The sequence below is a fragment of the Crinia signifera genome, chromosome 2, assembly GCF_055691185.1.
Source record: "Crinia signifera chromosome 2, ASM5569118v1, whole genome shotgun sequence".
Taxonomy (NCBI): domain Eukaryota; kingdom Metazoa; phylum Chordata; class Amphibia; order Anura; family Myobatrachidae; genus Crinia; species Crinia signifera.
In genome coordinates, this window is record NC_139218.1 from 354,464,716 (window position 1) to 354,490,415 (window position 25,700).

The 25,700-nt window shown below is 47.9% G+C and overlaps 1 protein-coding gene across 1 annotated transcript; it reads right to left on the reverse strand.

Annotated features, from left to right (window-relative positions):
• Positions 1–4,084: 4,084 nt before the first annotated feature.
• Positions 4,085–24,031, reverse strand: RFC3 (replication factor C subunit 3). Its single transcript, XM_083169801.1, has 9 exons — positions 23,805–24,031; positions 17,007–17,144; positions 12,150–12,217; positions 11,951–12,048; positions 9,027–9,208; positions 8,669–8,805; positions 8,195–8,293; positions 6,367–6,436; positions 4,085–5,005 (listed from the first exon to the last, which is right to left on the reverse strand). The coding sequence occupies exons 1-9, from the start codon at positions 23,889–23,891 to the stop codon at positions 4,814–4,816; spliced, it is 1,071 nt and encodes a 356-aa protein (XP_083025927.1). The 5' UTR covers positions 23,892–24,031; the 3' UTR covers positions 4,085–4,813.
• Positions 24,032–25,700: the final 1,669 nt, after the last annotated feature.

The window sequence follows — 25,700 nt, forward strand, 5'->3', positions numbered from 1 at the left end:
ACATAAGGGAGCGGGCGGCCGGGAGTGTGTTTGGAGGTGCACGGTGCCTCCCGGCAAGTGCACCTCCATCGAAGACAGCAGGCAGGTGGGCGGGCGGAGAAGAGGCGGGCAGGCGGAGGCAGGCCGGCGGGTGGTCACTGGTGACGTGTGGCCTGCGCAGCGTGACCTCTACTGTCACGCTACGCAGGCCGCACGCCGGGTCAGTTTACGGGAACAGCCGGGCAGCGTCTGAGCGAGTGCTCAGACGCTGCCCGGCATTAGACTGCGCATGCGCAGTCTAATCCCGAAATCCCGGGATTGGATTCTCCAATCCCGGGATTGAAATCCCGGACTTTTTTAGGCCAAATCCCGGGTTCCCGCCAATCCCGATCCCGGGATTGGCCACACTAATTACATGTAAGAGTTGTAACCAGTAGGCCTTATGGTAGCAGGACATTAATCCCTTTGAGTGCCAACATCTGTGAGAGATATCTGCTAAAAATGCCAGCATCGCTCACATTTTTTACATAAATGCAAATAAAATGTTGTGTAAAAAGATTATATTTCCTATATAAGGTAAATACTACATGTCTTTATGACTAATGGTTTGCTGGCAATTTTCACAACTATTTTGAAAAATTCACCTGGCACTCAATTAGTTAAGGCAGGGCTCAACAAATACCAGCGCCAGGTCGCCACAGCAAACATTCTGCTTCCTTGCGACTAGATTGCAGGGAGGGAGGAAGCAGAATCTGGTTATCAGAAGCTTGACTACCTGTCTCCCCCCTCCTGTCAGGCCAGCATCAGCCCCCCCTGTGAACACAAAACACTGGCAGTGAGGACCCCATTTTAAAATAGAGCGGGTCCTGCAGCAGCCAATAAAAATCCACAGCGCCGCCCCAACCAATCACTGCAGGCAGCGACTTCTTCATTCATATGCTGCCTGAGACCTCTGAGCTACCATTCCTGGCTGGATCATCCTAACAGACAGAGTCATCGCAGAGCCGCCGCTCATCCTGACTCTCCGGCTACATGGATCAGTGAGGGAGACAGTGGCTACCTACTTCTCATACAGGGGTCTTTCCCCAGCCTAGCAGCCGCACTTCCACTCTTCGGGGCACCGTGCGTTGATCCCCCACCAGTGCCACTGTTTCTTGCTGCTGGACGAGCGGGGGCTGCCTGGCTTTCAGCATACAATTCCTGACAAAAGACCATGTTACCCCTGGCAAAATGGTATGCAACCTGTAGCAATTAGCATGTAGGCAAGTGGCATCTGTGACATATGTACTAAGCATTATGACATGTGGTATTATATGTAATGGGCAAGCCAGTGTTTTGTAGAATGTGTAATGAGTATTACGGTATGTGGAATAGTATGTAATAGGTATTACAGCATGTTTTGTAATGGGCATTACGTTGTGTGACATAATGTGTAATGGGCATTACGGTATGTGGAATAATATATAATAGGCATTGCAGTGTAAATTTTTGGCACGCACTGGCCCTATTTTTGATTTGTCTGGCTCTTACACTATCATCCTGGCTCCTAGATTTTAAAAACATTTCTTGAGCCATGGGTTAAGGTTTGTACAGACGGCTACTTGATCAGCCAAGAGTCAGTGTTCCAAGTAGAACGCTATGCGAATATATCACACAGGCACTGGGATTACTGATCCTTGAGAGTGCATAATGTCATTACTCCAGACTGCTCTTGCCACAGAGCACTCAAGGCAGAAATCAGATTTGTATGTACACCTAATAGATTACATACAAATCAGATGGTGTCCTGCGTTATAGCTATGAGCTCCATCAGCAGCTGCAGTGTTCGGGGTCTGACATGTTTCACAACAAGGGGATCTAGATCATACAGCCAGCCTGCGTAAGCTTCAGTTTATGCAGGCTGACTGGTTCCTAAAAAGGACAAGTTGTAGCAAACGGACCAAGGAAAGGTGAAACAGATTCCTGCACTGTGAGATTTGATGACAACATAACATAATTAAACTAGAAAACCTGGTGTGAAAAAGTATCATAATTAAACTAGAAAACCTGGTGTGAAAAAGTATCAAAGTGTAATGCTGGCCATGCATCAGGACCAACTTTCCTCCAACCATCCAACTAGTTGGTTGTTGGACTGAAAATCTGGTACTGTATGGGGGCAAATGGCAATAAGCAATTTGCTCACAAACCCAGGAGAATGGACAAAAACATTCAGTGAAATTGTTTAAATCAAATAGGTCCAACTACAGTGCATTGTCTGAGTGACAGTTGCTTTCCATTTTCAGATTTGGGAAACAAATGACTTAGGAGCAAATGTAATTTGTAATTATCTAGAACCAGGTTTTTATTCCACCCAACCAACTAGTTGGATGGTTGGCGGAAAGTTGGTCTGATGTGTGGCCAGCATTAGGTCTTGTTTGAGAAAATCTTTTTGTTGAGGGCACAGCAGGTGACATTAAAGTTCTAAAAGTTAACTTTAAATCGATCTCTATTTAAATGTAGAGATCAAAATTGGGTTAAGCCGTGTGTACAAACTGGACTCAGTCTCAGAAATTTTGACTGAGTACCGTGTATATCAAGATGTAGTTAAGCCGTCAGACAGCGAACTACACCCTGCCAGCCCCAAGAGCCACAGCCAAATAGTCTACCAACAATATTCTTGCCTGTAGTGTCTATTTGGCCGGACGACCGCAACGCTGCAGGGCCACGCATCGCTATCGCCTGCTGTGTACTAGGGACTGAAAATCTGGTACTGGCAAACCTTCCAATCGATTTTGACAATGTTCCAATCACCCAGTGTGCACACCCCTTTTGAGTAAAAACGACAAACCTAATCAATTCAATTAGACGCACCCAGCAAATCCTTTCAGCCTTGTGCTGCACTTACAGTAAGTTAGCTCCAGACTCAAATTTTTGGTCACAACCCAACATGACTGCACACAAAACTTTGCAAGTGTGGGAAAATGTGAGGTGCAGTTGCAATGGTAACTCATCTGAAGTGATTTAAATCTATAACACAATGTGATCTATTAACAGGATTGTAAATAATACTGTAGGGTGGATTTTCTTACTCTGAAAGATTTCACTATAGTGGGAAACTCCTATTTGGCAAACTTAACATATGGGAGCAGATTAAGAAGCCGACGCAGAAGCTCCTACAGCTATTGGCGGTCGTCTGCCTGGGGCTTTACTCAAATGTCACAACAAAGTTCTTCCCTGGTATACATCATTCCATATGTGCAAGAACTGAGACGTTCACTTTCAGCATCCATACAAGCTGTAATGCATCATCAAAACCTTGTACTAACCCCTCTGGAAACTAGTTTGGCCTCCTATGTGAGCAGATAAGCATCGTGTACACAACCACTTTCCATAGACAGGTTAATAACACAGACCATTCCCAGTTCTGCACTAATGCGGTGTAGGCACTAGACCGACAGATCAGCTGTCTGGCTGCTTAACCAACAGAGATGATGATCGGCAAGTGCATACACATGCCAGCGATAGACCTGAAATGACTGGCCAATAGCGCGATACACCTCCCACGTACTTCCACTACATTTTCAATCAACTTGTGTGTGCGTCTGAAATAGTCACCCCAACTTACACAGATACATGCACAGTAGCAAACAAAATGTCTCTATTACATACAACAGCGACAGTGCAAACAGCTCACCTCAGAATCAGGCCTATAAAGTGGAACATGTCTGAATTAGAAAAGGCTGTGAATCCATGTCTGGCCAGAAATTGCAACTACATAAATTGTTATTTTAAAAGTAGTAGTGTCTGTGGGCCAGATTCTCTAAGCTTCAAAAGTGATAAAATGGAGAGTGATAAACAGCCAGCCAATCAGCTCCTGTCTGACATTTTTCAAACACAGTCTGTGACATGACAGGTAGGAGCTGATTGGCTGGCTATTTATCACTCTCCATTTTATCACTTTTGAAGCTTAGAGAATCTGGCCCTGTGTCTCTATATTTCCCTCTGTGCCACATTTCTAATAGTTCTCCACATAAATGAAGGTAACAATATTTTAACACTGAACAAATGTCTAACCAGTAACGTCCCAAGGACAAAAGGCCTCAGACCTGGACGGCTAGAGAACGGATTGTCATTATTTGGTTTTATTTACTTTAGAGCAGTTATATTGCATGAAGTAAGGTGACAGTTAGCAGATAAGTCAAAAATGTGACACGTTTGCTCACAGCCAATATTTGCATAAAGGTGATTTCAGGCGATGAGTGGGAAACCCAACAACACCATAACACAGAAGCCAAACACAAAGCCGGATGTGTTGCAGTGACTGAAAGATCCCACAAATATTGCTGAACCTTACAGCTCCTGTTCTGTGCATACATGTCAAATCACAGCACTTATTCCGCACACAAACAGGAGAGTGGACGTTCCAGTTCAATTGATTGCAATTAGACAGAAAAACACAGTGACTGAAGTGCTCTGCCAATGGTGGGTCATTTACTGAATGGACGCATTTGTAGAAGAGTTTTTTTTTTACTTGAAAAACCATCAGTGACTGCTGCAGATTTTTACAACTCACATTTCAGAAAAAAAGTAGTTTGAAGCATTCCAGCAAAAGTGTCCGCTGTCAGTCCCCAGGGCTACATGATGTGCGATGGTACGGTCAGTCACTCAAGGAAATGTATGGAAAACTTATCTTGCAAGTTGGTTTACACCAGAGAACTGTAACCGCCTCGGCCCTATCACATGCCTGATCAAGAAATATTATATAATTATTTTATTCCTAATAGAGTGAATGCATTCCAATTATAAAACTAAAAAACCTGCATAGAAACCAAAAATGAACAAAAACAAACAAACACTAGAACATCATTGCTTCAAGTCCATCCTCCATAAATCTCTTATAAATGGCCATAAACTTTGCCACAAAGGCTTCCAAATGATAAATGGCTTTGCTGCCCAGCTGTAGACGATGTTCATAGTAAGCAGCCATCTGTGCCACGTCACCTTTCAACTGCCCGTCACAGTTATTGAGCAGCTCCGATAATAAGGACTGAAACGGAAACATACAAAACAAATACATCTGTTAGGGTAGAGATCTGGGAGATTCTAAAGACAGCCTATTGTTCTATACCAGTTGCAAACACGTTATTGCCTGTATTAATAGAGTTAAGCTAGTCATACACGAGACCAACTTTCCTACAACCAATTAACTTGCCTGTCCAACTAAAACCCCATTCCACACCCCTAATCCCCCTTTTTGTCAGACCAGCTGACTTCTCTCCAATTTCTGGTGCTATAAAATAGGAATCTGGTACTCACCTTTAATTCCCTTACTCAGAATCCATAGGGGACACTGAAAGCCCTACGCTGGGTTTGAGCTGTGCAGTGAGGAGTCAGCACTTTAAGAAATTTAATACTAGCATGGCTCCTTCCCCTCTCTCGTTTGAGAACTCGCGGAAGCATAGGAAATGGAGAAACAAGTAAATGAGATTGTAATTCCATGGGGCAGACAGAGACCACCGCCGCTGGGTCCCAAACGCTGAGCCCCCTTTTAGGAAGGAGACCCAGGGAACAGACTCCTCTGGGCACTTTTGTAAGACTGGGAGTCAGAGGGGGAGGAGCCATGCTACTATTACATTTCTTAAAGTGCCGACTCCTCATTGCACAGCTCAATCCCAGCGTAGAGACTTCAGTGTCCCCTATGGAATGCTGGAGAAAAGTAGGCGGACAGTGTTTGCCTATGTCTGCATATCTTGAATAAAGCTGGAGACATACACACAGCATCAATACTGAATGTTGGTCTAGAGAAGTGAAATATTAAATGCACATAAAAAGGGGTCAATTCCTATAGAATTGTGTAGGAAGGTCACTCAGGGATTTACTAAGATTGAAATTTGATTGAAAATGAGATGTTGCTATGGGTAACCAGATTCTATTTATTATCTTCTAGAAGGTGCAAAATAAATAAGTAGATTCGGATTGGTTGCTATGGGTAACATCCCATCTTAGTAAATAAACCCATCATGGTTAGGGCCAGGCACTAAGGGGAGAGGTGTTGGAATTAAGCATGCCACTAGTTGGCTGGTTGGAGCAATATACTGCTGTATGGCCAGCTTACTTAACTACCAAGATCTTACCAACATAGATGAAATCATCTGTGCATAAGAAACAAGCGTGGCCTGATGTGGGCACTTGCGGACTGGATCTGCAAACTAGCGTCTCCTTCCACTGAACCAACTAAACAAACATTCATGTAAATGGAAGCCCACTGTGTGCAGTTAGAACCTACATTGGTTCTTCTTTTATTTAAACAAAGATATACGTGTAACAATTATAATTTCACCTCTGTATGGGAGAAGATCATTGCAAAACCACACATTCTAAAATATTCAGATTCATTCATAACCATACCTTCATGATGATCTCAGGAGGAATACAGTGAGTTAGGAGTTCATAAAGCCGACCACGGACCTCGAGCAACCTATTAGAACAAAACTCATGAGCAATGTATTTGTTGTCCAATCAAACGGCATACTCTGAATGAGAATCCAGTGTGTAAAATATTACTGTTCCCCCTAATACCCCTTATTATTGCCATAATAACCATGGAGTGCTCTGCTAAAAAGGGTTATCCTGTGTCCAGTTCCCTGGGAATACAGCTCAGCTAGCATGCTGTGTCATGGTGGAACAGCCAGGTCAATGCGAACCAGGACCAGTTTGCTACATTGGGAGAGCCAGCGCTAGGAGATGATCTCATCTTCAAGTGCCGACACTGGTCATGGGTGTGGTGACATCACAGACCCGGCAATAAGCTGGCTTCAGCCGCCACTGTGTAAGCGATCTGAGCAGGGTTGCACCAAGGCTGGACCTGTATACAAAATCCCAGGTGCGACCCTGCATTTCAATTAAACTAGGTTTAAGGGCAAGCATGGCCGACCATCCCTGCTTTGCATAAAATGACTGTTTTTTACATGGAAAACTGACGACAAAAGCTCGGAGCCAGCATTTGAAGACTGACTTTCTTTAATGTGGGTCCATTATGGGTTGGGTTCATGTACACACAAACTAAACATAAGCTGATCACAGAGCTGCAGCTCGTGCAAATGAAAGCACCAGCATGGGGATTTCTTCTGCATAGATAGCCTTTTATATTCATGTGTATTATATAGGGAAAACTAACGTAAAAATAATCTTTAAATGCTACGTTCACTAAATTGGTTCCATACGGGAAATATACTCCTTTTATTCTTCTTCTAATACGCAGGCATATAATGGGTGCAGTGTGTGCGGTGCCCAGAGGGGCCACACCGCACACACTCTGCATCAATTTATTTAATACTTCACTCTCTGGTATCACACGGCAGCAACAATGATCCTGAGCATTAGGTGCTGTGGGTAAATGGCGCATAATTGCAGGTAATTTAGTTGCAGCGCCATTTTCTCTGACACCTGCGCACAACTTAGAGCTCAGCTTCAATGCCTGAGAGAGGAGGCGGCACGGACAGAGTCTGCACAAAGAGCCCTCCTCTCTTTACGTCCCTGAGCATAGGGTATACCAAATATATGCGGTTTGAGTGATTGACAGGAAGTGACCACCTGTGGGAGTGGCGACAAAAAAGGAAACATGTCACGGACATTTTTGTGGCGTGTGCATGACATCAACTGTGATTCTGCATATGGTAGGACCATGGTGTCTGTACTGGCATGTCCAGTCTGCGTAGCCATAGATCTACTTCAGCTGTCAATATCCCGCATTATTGCATCTAGGATGTGAATGTGCCTGCAATTGTGAATAGGGAAATTCAGGTCACCAAGTAAAACCGTTGTACTAAAATAGGTAGTATAGGTATGTGCAGCAATCTCAATAGCTTCAAAATCCAACCAGTATACAGTATTTTCATATGCTTCTAGTCCACATGTCATAATCAATATATCCTCATGGACATTACGGTCAGACTTATGTCCTGAAACCAATGGTTTTATTTTGGTTAAGTGGAAGATGGTGACAGAAATGGTGGCGGTGAGGGAGATTGACACACACACACACACACACACTGTATATTATGAGCCAGGAGAGGAGGAGTCTGTGTGCCTGTACGTCTAACCCCATCTAACCTTCATACCCATACATCAGCTCCAAAACGTGTGACAGCCGGATAGCAAATAAGATCCTGTTTTGAGATCCGATTAAATCCCAACTTGCACATCTCTATCATGAACACACTCAAAATGTTCTAACCTTTGTGGTGTTTGCTGACTGACAATGGCATTGGCAGTCTCTTTCACATAAACCTCCCAATCGGTATCTGGTAATTCTTGATCAGCGCTGAAGGGATATCTGTATTCCGCAGGAAAAAAAAAAAATGACATCAAAAGGGATGAAATGGATTTTTTTTTAATGAAACATCCCAAAAGTGTGTTCTGCTGGATTCACTTTTTCAATTCAGCATGGCTTATATATTGGTTTATAGAGTAATAAACTACCTAGATTCATTCATTTCATAGAAACTTCCCTTTAAAATGGAATACTGGAAGGTTTCAAATATACTACATAACTGGTTTTCAAACTCGGTCCTCAGGACCCCAAACAGTTCACATTTTCCAGACTGCATCACTCAATTGGATCACCAACTGTCACAGTTTGAAGACCCACAGATGACATGGAAAAGGAACTGCCCAGGGCCCTGAGATCCCCTGTAACACATTTACGTACTGTTGAACACGGCAAGCTTCACACATGAGAAGTGCTTTTCGAAGGTTCCTTCCAGATTTTTCAGCAATCCTACGAGCAAGCTCCTGTGGTAGAGAAAGCCCTTCTTTCTTACACACACTGAACAGGACAGTGCATATCTGCAAAGAAATGGATGGATAGATAGACTTCTATCATACAGGCAAATCATTCAATACTTGCAACACATTGATATGTTGACTGATTTATATGTTGAGAGATGTAAAAGGAAGGGAATGCAGCTGAAAGGAAAGGGTTTCAGTAAACACACTGGTTCCTGGATGGAAAAATAGCCCAACATCTTGTTATCATATTGCTGTGATAGGTCGGACCGTACTCTTACCTCCTCAATGCTGGGAGCAGGCACGCGCACTGCCAAACACCTGCTCCGTATTGGAGAAATGACTTTAGATGTAGAATTACAACATAAAATGATCCTACAAGTAGACATGTACTTCTCCATGGTCCTTCTCAAAGCATGCTGGGCATCTTTTGTAAGTTTGTCCACCTCTGTCAACAGGACAACTATGTGCAGGAAAAAAAAAAGGATTACAAAGGCTCTTTACCAACAGCAACATATAGTATAGTACTGTATATAAACTGTTCTCCTTTGCCTTGTCATTATCATGTCATTTGCCTTATCATTAGATCGGCAGGAGTTTTTCACGTTTATTTTTTGTATTGAATGTAGACATGGAATACTCAATGAGCATTTTGGCGATGTGCAGCAAATTCTGTTTAGGATTCGCTGCACATTCGCCACTGCTCGCCACGTTCCGGAGCCTCGCCGTCTCCAGTATTCAACGAGTCAGGGGCTCGCTGCCCCTGACCGGCGAATTTTAACTCATGCGGCGGACGCCGCAGGGAGCCTGAGGACGGCGGCAGGCAAATAGATGGAAGTCTCCCTGCCTGCCCCAGAACGTTTTTTTTTTTTTTTTTTAATTAAATATATATTCATGTGCTTACAGCACATGAATAAAAATAGCATGCCCCTCCTCAGAAAAAAAATCCTGATTTTTTGACACCAAATGTAAAAAACAAAAACACTTTATTTTAAAAGTTCACATTTCACTTCACCATAAATAGATAGCGATTGCTACTCGGTGAATCATGGCGAAAAAAACCTTGAAATGTATTCGCCATCTGGTCATTAAATAGGGTGATTAACCGTTTTAGTCAAAAATTCGCCTTACAGCACAAAATCGCCATAAAAACCTGGCGAATCAGCCTCATTGAATACCGCCCATGGACACAGTATTGGTGGCACCAGGTGCACTCACCATGCATTGGGCACGGTGCCTCGGCACACTATTCTATTCTCCGTCCATACCCTAGTGCAGGGATACACATGCCAGCATGCCCTGCTACAGTTATGCTATTTGGCCATACTAAAACTTTATTTAGAGGTATGGTCTTGCTTAACCTTGCAGGGAATCTGCAGTGATGGACACCCTTTATGTCACACACCAAATGCATGACTCACAGCACAGAGAACGCAAATATATGCTATAGCGCATATTTTACCCCAAATTGGGGACCGAGGACTACCTCTACTGCAGCTAGTTAGAAGGGTCAAGCAGTGTGTGTCCGCAGCAGCTGCTGTCCTGTGTAAGCAATGTGAGGTGATTTGCAGCATGGCTGAGCAGAACACTCCAGCCATAGACACCGTTGAGAAGCACGGGGCTCTGTCCTGCTTGGAGCACCCATCTTTCTTGGAAGTCTGAGGCCTGGTGGGCAGCCGCTATTGTTGCCTGAAGTACTGGACACCTGCCAACCTCTGCTCCCCCGTGGCAACAGCAGCTGCCCCCTGACACTGCTCCCCCTTAGTGGCTGCTGCTACCCAGAGCAGCCTGTCGGTGCTCCCCTGTCCTGGCCGCTAGTGTTTACAAGAAGCACCTCACCGTCCGCCACTTGTTAACTCACCCATTGCAATATGCAATCCTATCGGCGGGATGTATATCCCTACAGATGCAGGGACAGACGATCCGAAAGGAGCCTCTCCCTGCAATATACTTTGCCAGGTGGCTGTAAATGTGCGATTAACGCCGACCCCCATTCCACACTGCTGTCGGGATAAATCGGGCAGCATCGCATCCCCCCATAGAAACAGAAACCTATGGAGGATGCAGCTGCTGGTGGGGCAGGAGGGACCGCAGCAGGAATCTCAAATCCCTGCCGCGGTCCCTCCCTCTTGCGTTCGGAGGATACTTAATATTTGCCGCAAATCGAATTATCTACAAAATATTAATTCGGAAATGTACTCACTGTCTTGCTTCATCTTTCGTGCTCTCTCCCCGTAAAACTTTTACTCCTGCTCACATCCCTACCTCTCTTGCTCCTCCCCCAATAACCTCTCTCATTCCTTCTTTTTCCATGAAGCCCTCTTTCTCGCAGTCTCTTTCCACATCTCCCTCTTTGTCGCTCCACCCTCACTCCACTCAATCTTTAGATTGCCCCCGTAAGAGGTAGTGACCGTAGAGGGGGATAATCTTAAAAGCATAACATATGGGAGGACACAGAAAGTGAAGTACGGCCCCAAATTTATAAAGTGAGGGATCCCCGGGACCCACATTTTTTCACTGTGCGTGATCACTGGACAACGATAACTAGGGTGGCCAATCCCAGGATCGTGATCGTCAAGATTTGGCCCCAAAAAGTCAGGGATTTCAATCCCGGGATTGGAGTATCCAATTCTGGGATTTCGGGATTAGACTACGCATGCGCAGTCCAAAGCCGGTCAACATCTGAGCACCCGCTCAGACGCTGCCCGGCTGTTCCCGAATCCCAACCCCGGTGTGTGGCCTGCATAGCGTGACAGTAAGAGGTCACGCTGCGCAGGCCACACCGCCCACTCTGCTGCTGTCACTTCCAATCTCCTCAGCACGCCCCTTCTCCCCTGCTGGCCTGCCTCTTCTCTGGTGGCTGCCTGCTACGGAGGAGATGCACGAGCTCAAAAGGCACCATGCATCTCCAAACCCACTCCACTCCTGACAAAACTAAAGATGCCAATCCCGGGATTGAGCATTTTTCAATCCTGGATTGAAAAAAAAAGCCTTTAACGATCACATATAGTTCCCAGCTTCTTCACCAAGGCTAGCGAGTACAATACCACACAGTTGGCTGGGCTGTAATGTGTACAGCATTACTACTACTCTTCACTACTTTTCATATACAACAGTCTAATGTAATGGAATGAATAAAGCTAAAATAACATAAAAATACCTCAACACAGACTTGGCAGCAGGCAAAATAAAAAAAGATACATGCCTTTAAAATCTCTCTGTGTACTTGTCTCAAGTTGCTGTGACTGGGCTACATTCTTCAGTAATTCCTGGATCACAACACGATCACTATTGCCGGCATCACTAGGAAAGCAGAACAAAGACAAACTCTGATCACCCTGATGAAGGATGAAATATAAGAACAATATTAATGAGTACGGAAAGGCTATCCATTTGCCACATACCTTGGATTGACCTCCAGATGGTAGTTACTTGCTATGGAACTAATCTCAATTTTCTTTTTTGATGGAGTCTGTTTAAAGCAAGTCATACAAGTTGGTAATTGTATGGACAATATCACGGTACACAATGACAAAGTACTGGAGTAACAGTGCATAAGCAGCCTCCTGAAGAGTGGAGAAGTAGACAAGCTTCCTAGACCAACCAATCAGCTTTTAGCTAGCATTTATAGTCTACATTCTATAATGATAGGTAGAAGCATACTGGTTGCTCTGGCAACTACTCCCTCTTTAGAAGGTTTGATACATCTCCCCTAAAGTATCATTTCTTCCATATAGAATATACCACCTTTCACCCCAATTTTACCGCAACAACTCATTACCAAAAACAGATATAATATGAGCCATATGTAGAACACTTTACAGGATAATTGCTAGTAGGGATGCCAATCCCGGGGCATTTTTTCAGTCCCGGGATTCGGGATTGAAAAATGCTCAATCCCGGGATTCCCGGGATTGGCTTCAGTAATAATAAAAAACACCCTGGTAGCCTGGTCCCTGGTGCAGCCGGGAGCTGAATGGGCGGGTAGGAAGTCATAAGGCGGGGTGGCAGGGAGTGCTGGGTGGGAGGGCTTGGTGGCAGGGAGCGCTGGGTGGGAGGGCTTGGTGGCAGGGAGCGCTGGGTGGGAGGGCTTGGTGGCAGGGAGCGCTGGGTGGGAGGGCTTGGTGGCAGGGAGCGCTGGGTGGGCGGGCGGGTGGCAGGGAGCGCTGGGTGGGCGGGTGGCCGTGAGCGCTGGGTGGGCGGGTGGCCGTGAGCGCTGGGTGGGCGGCCGGCCGTGAGCGCTGGGTGGGCGGCCGGCCGTGAGCGCTGGGTGGGCGGCCGGCCGTGAGCGCTGGGTGGGCGGCCGGCCGTGAGCGCTGGGTGGGCGGCCGGCCGTGAGCGCTGGGTGGGCGGCCGGCCGTGAGCGCTGGGTGGGCGGCCGGCCGTGAGCGCTGGGTGGGCGGCCGGCCGTGAGCGCTGGGTGGGCGGCCGGCCGTGAGCGCTGGGTGGGCGGCCGGCCGTGAGCGCTGGGTGGGCGGCCGGCCGTGAGCGCTGGGTGGGCGGCCGGCCGTGAGCGCTGGGTGGGCGGCCGGCCGTGAGCGCTGGGTGGGCGGCCGGCCGTGAGCGCTGGGTGGGCGGCCGGCCGTGAGCGCTGGGTGGGCGGCCGGCCGTGAGCGCTGGGTGGGCGGCCGGCCGTGAGCGCTGGGTGGGCGGCCGGCCGTGAGCGCTGGGTGGGCGGCCGGCCGTGAGCGCTGGGCGGGCGGCCGGCCGTGAGCGCTGGGCGGGCGGGTGGCCAGCCGAGAGCGCTGGGCGCGCGGGTGGCCAGCCGAGAGCGCTGGGCGGGCGGGTGGCCGAGGCGGATGTGCCCTGCGCAGCGTGACCTCGTCACTCTGCGCACTGCGGGGTATGGGAGAAGCCGGGCAGCGTCTGAGTGCTCAGACGCTGCCCGGCATTAAACTGCGCATGCGCAGTTTAATCCCGAAATCCCGGATTGAAATCCCGGCGTTTTGGGGGCCAAATCCCGGGATCCCGCCGATCCCGAGATTGACCACCCTAATTGCTAGTAATGGTTCCTAAACTGCTCAAAACAACGGGATGCGGTCATTGGGTCTACAGCATGATGGTCGACAGTCATTGGGTCTACACCATTAGGTCGACATAGGAAAAGGACGACATGGGTCTAGGTCGACATAGGAAAAGTTCGATAGGTCATTAGTTCGACAATGTCTAGGTTGAGAAAGGTCGACATGAGGATTTTCACTGTTTTTTGAGCCGACATGTGCCGGCAGGCGGTATTTCATGCCGTGCCATCCACTAGGGCGTGGAGGGAGAATAAAATAGTGCGCCGAGCGCAGCGAGGCACCGTGCCCGACGCATAGCGAGCGATGCGGTGCATTTGAAACTGTGTCCATATCAACTGTGTTGACATTCAGGTAAAAAATTGTGAAAAACCCCATGTCGACCTTTGGACTGTCGACATAGACATTGTTGAACTAACGACCTTTTGATCTAGAACCATGCCGACCATCATGCGGTAGACCAAATTATCCCAACCCCAAAACCAAAAGAGCTATCAGTAAATGCGCTGCATATGATATATATATATATATATATATATATATATATATATATATATATATATATATATATATATATATATATATATATATATATATATATATATATATATATATATATACATACACTAGGTGATTCATCGCGCCCTACGGGCGCTCTTCACACCGTCGTAAGGGGCTGCGCCCCCTTAATTTGTGAACGTTTGTATATGAGAAATATGGTTAGAATTGTATGAAAGATGCCCTGTATTGCAACTTAGGTGTCCGCGAATCGCGGGAGGGGGGGTCGCGGAGGGTGCCGCGAATTGCAGGAGGGGGGGTCGCGGGGGGTGCCGCGAATTGCAGGAGGGGGGGTTGTGGGGGGGTGGATGCTGCGAATCGCGGGAGGGGAGGGATTGCAGAGAATCGCGGGAGGGGGGTCGCGGGAGGGGGGTTACGGGGGCGGGGGTTGCGGCGAATCATGGTAGGGGGGGTCGCGGGGGGTGTGCCGTGAATCACGGGAGGGGGGGTCACGGGGTGGGGTGCCGAGAATCGCGGGGGGGTGTGTGTGTGCCGTGAATCGCGGGAGTGTGGGTTCCGGGGGGGGTGTGACGCGAATCGCCACAAGAAAAAATCAACACAGAAAGGTCAACACATGTAAATGTTGACATAAGTGTGGCACTTCATTGGTGTCCATGTCGACACATGAGAATGAATATGAAAACATTAAAAAAATGAAAAAAAAACTTCAAAAACTCATGTCAACCTTTTTCATTGTCGACCATAGCCATGTCAGTGTTTTCCATGTGCAATTTAATTCTGGAGCTGCCGCGAATCTCGGGGGGGGGGGGGGGGGGGGGGGGGGGGTGTGCCGCGAATTGCGGGAGGGGGGGTCGCGGGGGTGGGTGCCGCGAATCGCGGGAGGGGGGGTTACGGGGCGGGGGTTGAGGCGAATCATGGGAGGGGGGGTCGCGGGGGTGTGCCGTGAATCACGGGAGGGGGGGTCACGGGGTGGGGTGCCGAGAATCGCGGGGGAGGTGTGTGTGTGTGTGTGCCGTGAATCGCGGGAGTGGGGGTTGTGGGGGGGGGGGGGGGGGGGTGTGACGCAAATCGCCACAAGAAAAAATCAACACAGAAAGGTCAACACATGTAAATGTTGACATAAGTGTGGCACTTCATTGGTGTCCATGTCGACACATGAGAATGAATATGAAAATATTCAAAAAATGAAAAATAAAAACTTCAAAAACTCATGTCAACCTTTTGTCATTGTCGACCATAGCCATGTCAGTGTTTTCCATGTGCAATTTAATTCTGGAGCTGCCGCGAATCACGGGGGGGGGGGGGGGGGGGGGTGCCGCGAATTGCGGGAGGGGGGGTCGTGGGGGTGGGTGCCGCGAATCGCGGGAGGGCGGGGTTCACAGGGGTTCCGGTGGGGGGTTGCCGCGAATTGCGGGAGGTGGGGGGTCACGGGGGTGCCGCCAATCGGGGGAGGGGGGGTTGCGGGGGGTGTGACGCGAATCGCCACAAGAAAAAATCAACACAGAAAGGTCAACACATGTAAATGTTGACATAAGTGTGCCACTTCATTGGTGTCCATGTCGACACATGACAATGAATATGAAAAAAAAAAAAAATTAAAAATAAATCTTCAAAAACTCATGTCAACCTTTTTCATTGTCGACCATAGCCATGTCAGTGTTTTGCATGTGCCATTTAATCCTGGGGCTGCTGCGAATTGCGGGGGGGGGGGGGGGGGGGGGGGGTGCCGTGAATCGCGGGAGGGGGGTGGCAGGGGGGGTGCCGCCAATCGTGCAAGGGGGGGTTGCGGGGGGGGTTCTTTTTGCCGCGAATCGCGGGAGGGAGGTCGCGGGGGGGGGGGGGGGGGGGGTGTTTTTTCCGCAAATCGGGGGGGGGGGGGGGGTCACAGGGGAGGGTTTGCCGCGATTCGTGGGAGGGTCGCGGGGTGGTGGTTATGCCGCGAATCGCGGGAGGGGGGGTCGCGGGGGGTGTTTTTGCTGTGAATCGCGGTAGGGGGGGTCACGGGGGAGCGGGTGTTTTTGCCGCGAATCGCGGGAGGGGGGGGGCGCGGGGGGGGGAGGTTTTGCCGCAAATCGCGGGAGGGGGGCGCTCACCTGGTGGCTGTGGAGTAGCAGTGCTGGGCAACATGGGAAGGCAGTGGGTGTCTGGCACTGTCTGTGGGCTCACTGGACTGGTTCTCTGTCACATACCTCCCAACATGACCCTCTCCAGGAGGGACACAATGCTCTGTTTCTAGACTTCCCCTTAATGTATGATTGCCATCACCTGTTTTAAACAGGTTAATTTCTCAGAAAGGTGTTCAGCACAGATGAAGGCAATCACACATTAAGAGGAAAGTGCAGGAACAGAGCGTTATAGACACAGACACCCACTTTGAGTGACAGATGTAGCCAAATATATAGGAGATATGATATAGGTGCGTATACAGACATTACATGTACATTGTTTCTGATCTATGCAACCTGTAGAAATGTTAGATGAATGTATAGAAGGTGTAGGTGTGGAAACCAGTAGTGAATGATTTCATATTGTAAAGAGCACGGTGTAAAAAGACTGGCGCTCTATGAATACACTAATGGGGACAGGTTTAGATAATTCGGTTCTCTGACAGCAATTCCTGCACTTCTTTATCACAGCACTCGCAATGCATTATTATGTACATACCATCATATAAAACCCACAACACAAAAGCTTAGACTTGGCATTACACTTCAGAGAACATACCGTGATTGACTGATGTTCAATCCGCAGTTTTTCTACTCCGGCTCCATACAGCTCTCTCAGTAAGCACATTATCCGAGTCTTCTTTCCAGCTCCAGATGGCCCGAACACCAGGAGATGAGGGAAGTCTCCACATTGTACCTGCAAACAGTCATCTGTTATTCTAATCCTCAACATGAAGGCTGAGCGAATGTGCACTGAAGATAGGGATAGTGGTATTATCATATCATTCTATTACATTAACTATTGTTTCCCCGATGGCAGTGTACATATACTGGGCGGGATGTATTAAAATACATCACCGCCCTTCGGGCCCCCCCGCCGCCGCATATGTACTAACATATGCGGCTGGCATCGCGGTGCGGTGACGGAGGCCCCCCGCGAGACCTGGAATGTGGTGTGAGGGGGGGGGGTCTCCGTCACCTCCCAGCCGGCTCCTGCATCCCTCACGCGGCGTCACGTCGGGGACAGCTAAGCAAGCTGTCCCCGGTGCCGCCTCCTCCCCCCTGCAGCCGGAAGGACGTCCGGCTGCATCACTAGGGGGAGGAGAGGTTTACCTTCCAGGGTCCAGGAGGACCCTTCAGGAAGGTAAGCCAGATGGGGGAGGGGGGGGGGGGGTCTTCAGGACAAAGGCCCTTATTCAGATCTGATTGCAGTACAAATTTGTTTGGAAAGTGGGCAAAACCATGTGCACTGCAGGTGGGTCAGATGTAACATGTACAGAGAGAGTTAAATTTGGGTGGGGTGTGTTGAAACTGAAATCTAAATTGCAGTGTAAAAATAATGCAGCCAGTATTTACCCTGCACAGAAACAAAATAACTCACACAAATCTAACTCTCTCTGCATGTTACATCTGCTCCACCTGCAGTGCACATGGTTTTGCCCATTTTCCAAACAAATTTGTACTTTGATCAGATCTGTATAAAGGCCATAGTCCTTTCTTGGTTCTCATCCTATCTAATCACTCTTTTACTGTTCTCATGATTTCACCTCCTTTTCCCTACCTCTATCAGTTGGAGTACCGCAGGGCTCAGGTCCTCTGCTTTTCTCAATCTATACCTCATTCATAAGGTGTGTACACACGTATCAATTTGCTGTCTATTTCGCCTATTCCACCCCTTTTGATTTGGCCTTTGCTTTCACATTCGATCTGCAATTTTGCATTTGATATCGATTTACATTCAAGGCGCAGTGTACACATTTGATTTACTGGATCGAATTTGATATTTCCTTTCCTGCACAGTCTTTTTTCTTTTCGATATAGACAAAACGGGAGCGCACATCGAATCGAATGCAGATTGAAAGCATCTTAAAAACCATTGGATTTTGCTTCTATCAGCAAAATCGAATCAAAAACCGGTACTTGTTTCCTATCTGGGCGCCCGCTACGTTAATTGTGCACCATGCTATTTTCCGTATAAAAATCGGATCGCATCGCATCGGATACCACAAATGCACATACACGATATTGAACGATGCGATGCGATTTCGTTCCCATCTGTAACACTACTGTATTTATTTACCCTTCAAAGCCCTCCCCTTGTGACATGTGCACAGAAACACAGTATTGACGTCAACCCGAAGCGTGGCGAGCGCAGCGAGCCCCGTGAGGGGCGGCGGTACGCGTCCTCCGACTTTTTCATACCCCCACTATCCACGTCGGCGTGGAGTTGAGAATAGAAAGTGTGGCGAGCGCAGCGAGCCACCGAGCCCGAAGCGTGGCGAGCGCAGCAAGCCCCGCGAGGGGACGCGGATACTTCACAGGTATCCGTGTCCCCTCGCGGGCTTCACAGGTATCCGCGTCCCCTCGCGGGGCTCGCCACGCTTCGGGCTCGGTGGCTCGCTGCGCTCGCCACACTTTCTATTCTCAACTCCACGCCGACGTGGATAGTGGGGGTATGAAAAAGTCGGAGGACGCGTACCGCTGCGCTCGCCACGCTTCGGGTTGACATCAATACTGGGGTGGCGTTAACAATGGAGGCGCATTTTAAACCATCAGGGGGGGTTTCCTATACAAATCGTGGGTTTGCGGGGTTATTACATTGAAATCAATGTAAAATCGGGTCTCAGGGACCATTTAACATTGATTCCAATGTAAAAATCAGGTTGATCGCGTCACCGCATGCGATTTAAAATGAAATCGGATAGCATCGTATGCCATCGTACATCATCGAGTACCGAATCCGATGCGATGCGATTTCATTACGGTGCCGTACGTAGAAAACCTGGGCGCCCAGATAGGAAACAAGTACCCAAAAACCTGTCAAAATTGAAGCGTGTACACCCTTTTACACGGATGATACTCAAATATACCTATCCTCCTAAGATTTGATGTATTGCATAGTATAAATGTAGTGGTCATTCTAAGCACCCGCTATCATTGAAAACCCATGCAGTTCCTCTTCCCTGCCTGGGGTGTCACTGTCTGCTGTGGTGTTTATAGCACAGGTCTGGTTTGCATATCAGTGCTGATATACAGACCACACTGTGCTAGAAGCACTACAGCAGACAGCAACACCCCAAGCAGGGAAGAGGAACTGCATGGGTTTTCAAAGATAGTGGGTGCTAGAATGCACCTATACTCTATATGTACATATATTAAAACTAGGGAAGCTGTGCAGTCAGAAATGATTGCTAAAAATTTTGTTTTTCTATTAATGAATCCTTGGGTTTGTTCAGCTATGCTTTCAATATTTTTTTTCAATAATTCAATAGTACATTGCAAATCCATGATCAGTAAATAAGTAACGATGGCACTCTACACGCAGCATTTTGCAGGCCTGTACTAGATCAGAGAAGCAGCTGATGTACTTTATCAGCTTAACCAATGCCACAGATAAGGTGAATAAAACCCAGGAGCAGGTGATGTTTTGGAGGAGACCGACAAGCAGCGGTGTAAAACACGAGTGTCACCCCTGCCGATTGGTTATCTGAGTGCCGCTAGTTCTCCCACTGTGAGCTGTCAAATTACACTCCCAGGAACACAGTGCAACCTTCATCCGACCAAGACAACATCTGTGTATTACACTGTGCGTAAAGAGCTTTCACTTACTGCACAGGCTTCTCTGTTGACTGTGGAGCTGCCCACAGACCACTGGCATAAATCAGGCACAATCCATTTAGGAGCACAGCACATAGTATGACATCTGATACCACTGTTAAATGAGTATACTGTATTTGCTGGATATCCAAATTGCCAATAACCGTAGCTATGTTACCAAGGATGTCAATGGGTAAAGGCCCATACACACTAGACCATGGGTCTTCAACCTATGGCCCTCCAGATGTTGTGAAACTACATGTTCCAACATGCATTGCCACATTTTTTCCTATAACAGCATGCAAAAACTGTCAGGGCATGCTGGGACATGTAGTTCCACAACATCTGGAGGGCCACAGGTTGAAGACCTGTGCACTAGACGATAGCAGGCAAACGACGATAAACGATTCCATTATATTCACCTCCCTGTACAACCATGAAGGACGTCGATCAGGGTCATTCTGGAGGTGAATCGTTATACATCATCTACTGTGTATGCCTTCAACGACAGGCGACACCCGATGGTGCGCGTACCCGCAGGTCGTTAACAACCATAGCCATCGTCCATGCATGCAGGTCAATTTGGCTATGGTCGTTAACATCGTGCAGGGCGAACGTTCTTCTGAATATTTATGATCTTTCACTTTCACCTTCAAGGGACAAAGTGAACGATAGTCGTTAACGATGTGTCGTAAGTGACGCATCGTTGTGTGTGTATGGGCCTTAACACTCCCTAAGTGATCTGAAAGTAGCTCACTTGGCATTTTGAGCTGCTTTCAGCTCAAAATCCCCCCCTCCTGTGTATAGCCGAGCAAGGAGCACCGATGTGCACTCCTGTATCATCGCCATCCATCGCAGCCGAGTGAACCACTTTCCGTAGACTCCTACTGTGGAAAGTGGTTCAATCCCATTAAAATAGCTGGGACAGGGTATAAAAAAAAAAAAAAAAAAAAAAAAAAAAAAGGTCAATGTGTATGCACTGAGCGATTTACCGCCTAACGATTTCCACATCAACGCTCCTTATACACGCTAGACAAAAACGCCCAGTTTGTATGAGGTTTTAGTTTATTTAGATACATGTTTCAACAATAGTTGAGCGGGTTTGGTTCCCAAAGAACAAACCCCCCCCCTAAATTTACGTGATGGCATCCGAGCAGTTCGAGAATCTAAGTGATCAACAAAATCTTCATTCCAACAGTTGATTCTTCATTCCAACAGACCCGTGCTGTCTGCTGAGAAGGGCCTGCTTCTATGGGGGCAACTACTAAGGGGGATGTGGAGAACTAATAAAGGGGGCTACTATATGGGGACTGCTGTGGGTCAACTAAAGGTTTTTTAGAAGAAAAAAATAATAAAATAAAAAAAATATATAATTTTTTTTATTTTTACTGCAGGGCTGTCCAGTATCAGTCCAGCGGTGCTGCCCCATGTGCCATATCAGTCCAGTGGAGCTGCCCCTTTTTTTTTTTAAGAAAAAAAAGGAGGGGGTTTTACTGCAAGGGTGATGTTAAGTGTGCCGTTTCAGTCCAGTGGTACTGCATAATTCCAGGGATGCCACCATGTGCGCCGTATAATTCTGCCCTATCATGTGTGCCCTATCAGTCCAGGGGAGCTGGCCTTTTTTAGTTTAAAAGAAAAAAAACCCAGTTTTTTCTTTTACTGCAAGGGTGCTGTCAAGTGTGCCGTATCAGCCCCGGGGGTGCTGTCAAGTGTGCCGTATCAGCCCCGGGGGCAGAGCCGAATTTCCCATTAGGCACGTGCCTTGGGGCGGCACGTTTGGGGGCGGCACTTGGATGCCTGTGATAGTACTGTCAGCCCAAAATGTACCAATAACTGCAAAATATCCACTGTACTGTACTATATTTCATCTTAAATAGAGCGTAAATGGATAGGACATGCAGATACTGCCCCTATAAACTGCCCTACTTAGTAAACATTATTGTTGTGCCTAGGGGCGCCCTCATCCCTAAATCCACCCCTGCCCAGGGGTGCTGTCAAGTGTGCCGTATCAGCCCAGGGGGTGCTGTCAAGTGTGCCGTATCAGTCCAGTGTTTGTGCCGCCCACATATGTCATTTAGCTTAGTCTTCCAGCTACCTCTGTGCAACCTTTTGGCCTAAACACAATATTGTGAGCTGTAAAGAATAGACAAGAAATTAACAGAGATCCAGAATCAAAACCCGAAAAGTGTCCAGTGCACATCCCTAGTTTCAACACCTACAATGTAAATCTGGGCACACACTAGATAATATGAATGATTTTGTCGATTCCAATGGGTTGGAATGATAAAATCTTCATATCGTCTGGTATGAATGTGCTGCAAATTAGAGATGTGCAGGTTCTGATTTAAGGTGTGTACACACGGCAGGATATGCCGTTAGATGTGAGTCCCGACGCGATCAGATCGCATCGGGACTCGCATGCTAGAGGGGCACAATTTACACTATATAGTGCAGATCTGCACTATATAGTGTTGCCTGCCCTCTCTATCTGGCTGCCGATATGCGCTCACACGGCATCGGGCTCGCAAGCCCTAAAAAAGCATGCGATTTGGCTTCCGGTGTTCCCTATATCGAGAACACTATTACTCTGATTTCAAAGCAGGATCTTATTGGCTATCAACTGTCAACAATGGTCATGTGATTTGGGATAGCCAATAAGATCCTGCTTGTAAATCAGAACCTGCACATCTCTACTGCAAATGTCTCCACACACATCTAGCCTCATTTTGCGTTAAACAGCCCTTCTTGTTATTGTAGTGCTGGGTCTATTTTTGCAACTTTTTCCTTTAAAACAGAGCAAATAGGACCATATGTGGCATGCCTATATTCTATGTGTGACTGCCACTGTATCTGCATAAGATACGGAACGTTACAGCTTTTCCCTGGAACTTATTTCATATGCAAATACAGCCACAGTCATTTACCACCGCTATGTTAGATACCCCTAAAGCGAAGGGCTAACGTACCAGCCAAACCAGCTCCTGTCATTTTTAAACAGCCTGAAAAATTAGATCAGAGCAGTTTCATCTGTACTCTCTTCTGCTGGGTACACACCAGAACGATTTGGCCTCAATTCTCCCAAATTCTATCCAATCTAGACCGATTGTATGTAAATTAGGCATGCTTTGGTATGTTTTAGATCCGATTCGATGTGCGTCCCCGCTGGTCGTTTTGCAGATCCTACCTGCTGCACTCGCAGGGTTTGAAAACAACTCTTTCAACTGGGTACAGATCGGAATCGGATTAGATACAGATTGTGTGCTCCAGCAGATCATGCTAGCATCGTATGGTCATCTCACAATCATGATTGTCCTGGTGTGTACCTAGCATTTCTCTAAAGGCTCCCATACACTGGTGTGAAGTATTGCATGCGACACCTCGGCAAGCGCCCACCAGAATTCGCAGCGGCTAGGATCGCATACGATACATCTTATGCGAGACGCAACAAATCTCTGTGGCAGCCATGACGATCTGCAGATCCAACCCGATGCCCACATGACCCCGAATCAGAGCGGATTCAGAGGTAAATCAAATTATATGGCACTTTTTCCTAGTTTATCGGCCTGATGGGTCGAAATTGTGTTAAAAAGGGCCATTTCATCACAAGACAAAACTTTGGGAAATAATTGGGTTATGCAGGAAGGGTTATTAAAAGTTATCAGCCATTGATAATCACTGTATCAGTCAGAGATAAAGCAGTGACCGCTTATAAGCATAGACGAGGCACAAGGCTGCTGGGAGGCATGAGGCACCATCGTACCAAATTCCGGAGTTGAGTAGCCTGCTCCTTATGGAAGTCCAACTTGGCGAGGGAGCTCGGCCGGTACTTGTCCACCCACAGACTCATCCCGGAAGGCGGCGAGCAGCTCCCACGGCGTAGAGACTGCAGGACAGTGGTGCTTCTTCAAGCCAGCCCGCGAAATGACAGGCAGCCTCACACCAACAACGCGCCAAATTAGGGCACCTAGGTGCGCAGCCTCCCGGCAGCACAGAGTGACGAATTACAGGATAAGGCATTTGTTATTTTACTGTCCCCATTACCCAGAGCCATTTTGGTGGAGCCAATTGCCTCTCGTCCTCCTTTATTTTGGTCTGCGGCAAAATGGCCGCTATCGCAGCACGCTATTCCCTGTAACGTTAACAAAGATACCCTGGGCTGAGACGGAAGTAATTGGAGGAATCGGAGTCGCAATGTATCTGTTGCTAAGACAATTAATATACAGTACGTTGTCTTTATTCACGACGTACTGCGACCTCTAGTGCGCTCTCAAAAAGATCTTTTAATAATTATTTAACAACCACACAATGGTGTTGTGCATACCTCCCAACATGACCCTCTCCTGCACTTTCCTCTTAATATATGATTGCCATCACCTGTGTTATAGTACCTTTCAGTTAACCTGTTCAACACAGATGAAGGTTATTATACACTAGGTGATTCATCGCGCCCTACGGGCGCTCTTCACACCGTCGTAAGGGGCTGCGCCCCCTTAATTTGTGAACGTTTGTATATGAGAAATATGGTTAGAATTGTATGAAAGATGCCCTGTATTGCAACTTAGGTATCCGCGAATCGCGGGAGGGGGGGTCGCCGAGGGTGCCGCGAATTGCAGGAGAAGGGGTCGCGGGGGTGCCGCGAATTGCAGGAGGGGGGGTTGTGGGGGGGTGGATGCTGCGAATCGCGGGAGGGATTGCAGAGAATCGCGGGAGGGGGGTCGCGAGGTGGGTTGCCGCAAATCGCGGGAGGGGGGTTACAGGGGCGGGGGTTGCGGCGAATCATGGTAGGGGGGGTCGCGGGGGGTGTGCCGTGAATCACGGGAGGGGGGGTCACGGGGTGGGGTGCCGAGAATCGCGGGGGTGTGTGTGTGCCGTGAATCGTGGGAGTGGTGGTTGCGGGGGGTGGGGGGGTGTGACGCGAATCGCCACAAGAAAAAATCAACACAGAAAGGTCAACACATGTAAATGTTGACATAAGTGTGGCACTTCATTGGTGTCCATGTCGACACATGAGAATGAATATGAAAATATTCAAAAAATGAAAAAAAAACTTCAAAAACTCATGTCAACCTTTTTCATTGTCGACCATAGCCATGTCAGTGTTTTCCATGTGCAATTTAATTCTGGAGCTGCCGCGAATCACGGGGGGGTGCCGCGAATTGCGGGAGGGGGGGTCGCGGGGTTGGGTGCCGCGAATCGCGGGAGGGCGGGTTTCACAGGGGTTCCGGTGGGGGGTTGCCGCGAATTGCGGGAGGTGGGGGGTCACGGGGGTGCCGCGAATCGCGGGAGGGGGGTTGCGGCGGGTGTGACGCGAATCGCCACAAGAAAAAATCAACACAGAAAGGTCAACACATGTAAATGTTGACATAAGTGTGCCACTTCATTGGTGTCCATGTTGACACATGACAATGAATATGGAAACATTCAAAAAATGAAATAAATCTTCAAAAACTCATGTCAACCTTTTTCATTGTCAACCATAGCCGTGCCAGTGTTTTGCATGTGCCATTTAATCCTGGGGCTGCCGCGAATCGCGGGGGGTGCCGCGATTTGCGGGAGGGGGGGGGGGGTTGCGGTGGGTGCCGCGAATCGCGGGAGAGCGGGGTTCATGGGGGTTCCGGTGGGGGGTTGCCGAGAATTGCGGGAGGGGGGGTCGCAG

Excerpts from the sequence above, each read along its gene's own strand:
- RFC3 (XM_083169801.1), bottom strand. The coding sequence starts at position 23,891 with ATGAGTCTGTGGGTGGACAAGTACCGGCCGAGCTCCCTCGCCAAGTTG. Across the intron at positions 17,145-23,804 it reads CTACTCAACTCCGGAATTTG|GTACAATGTGGAGACTTCCC; the intron begins GTACGATGGTGC and ends GACTGTTTGCAG. Across the intron at positions 9,209-11,950 it reads TACACAGAGAGATTTTAAAG|TTGTCCTGTTGACAGAGGTG; the intron begins GCATGTATCTTT and ends TCCTGCACATAG.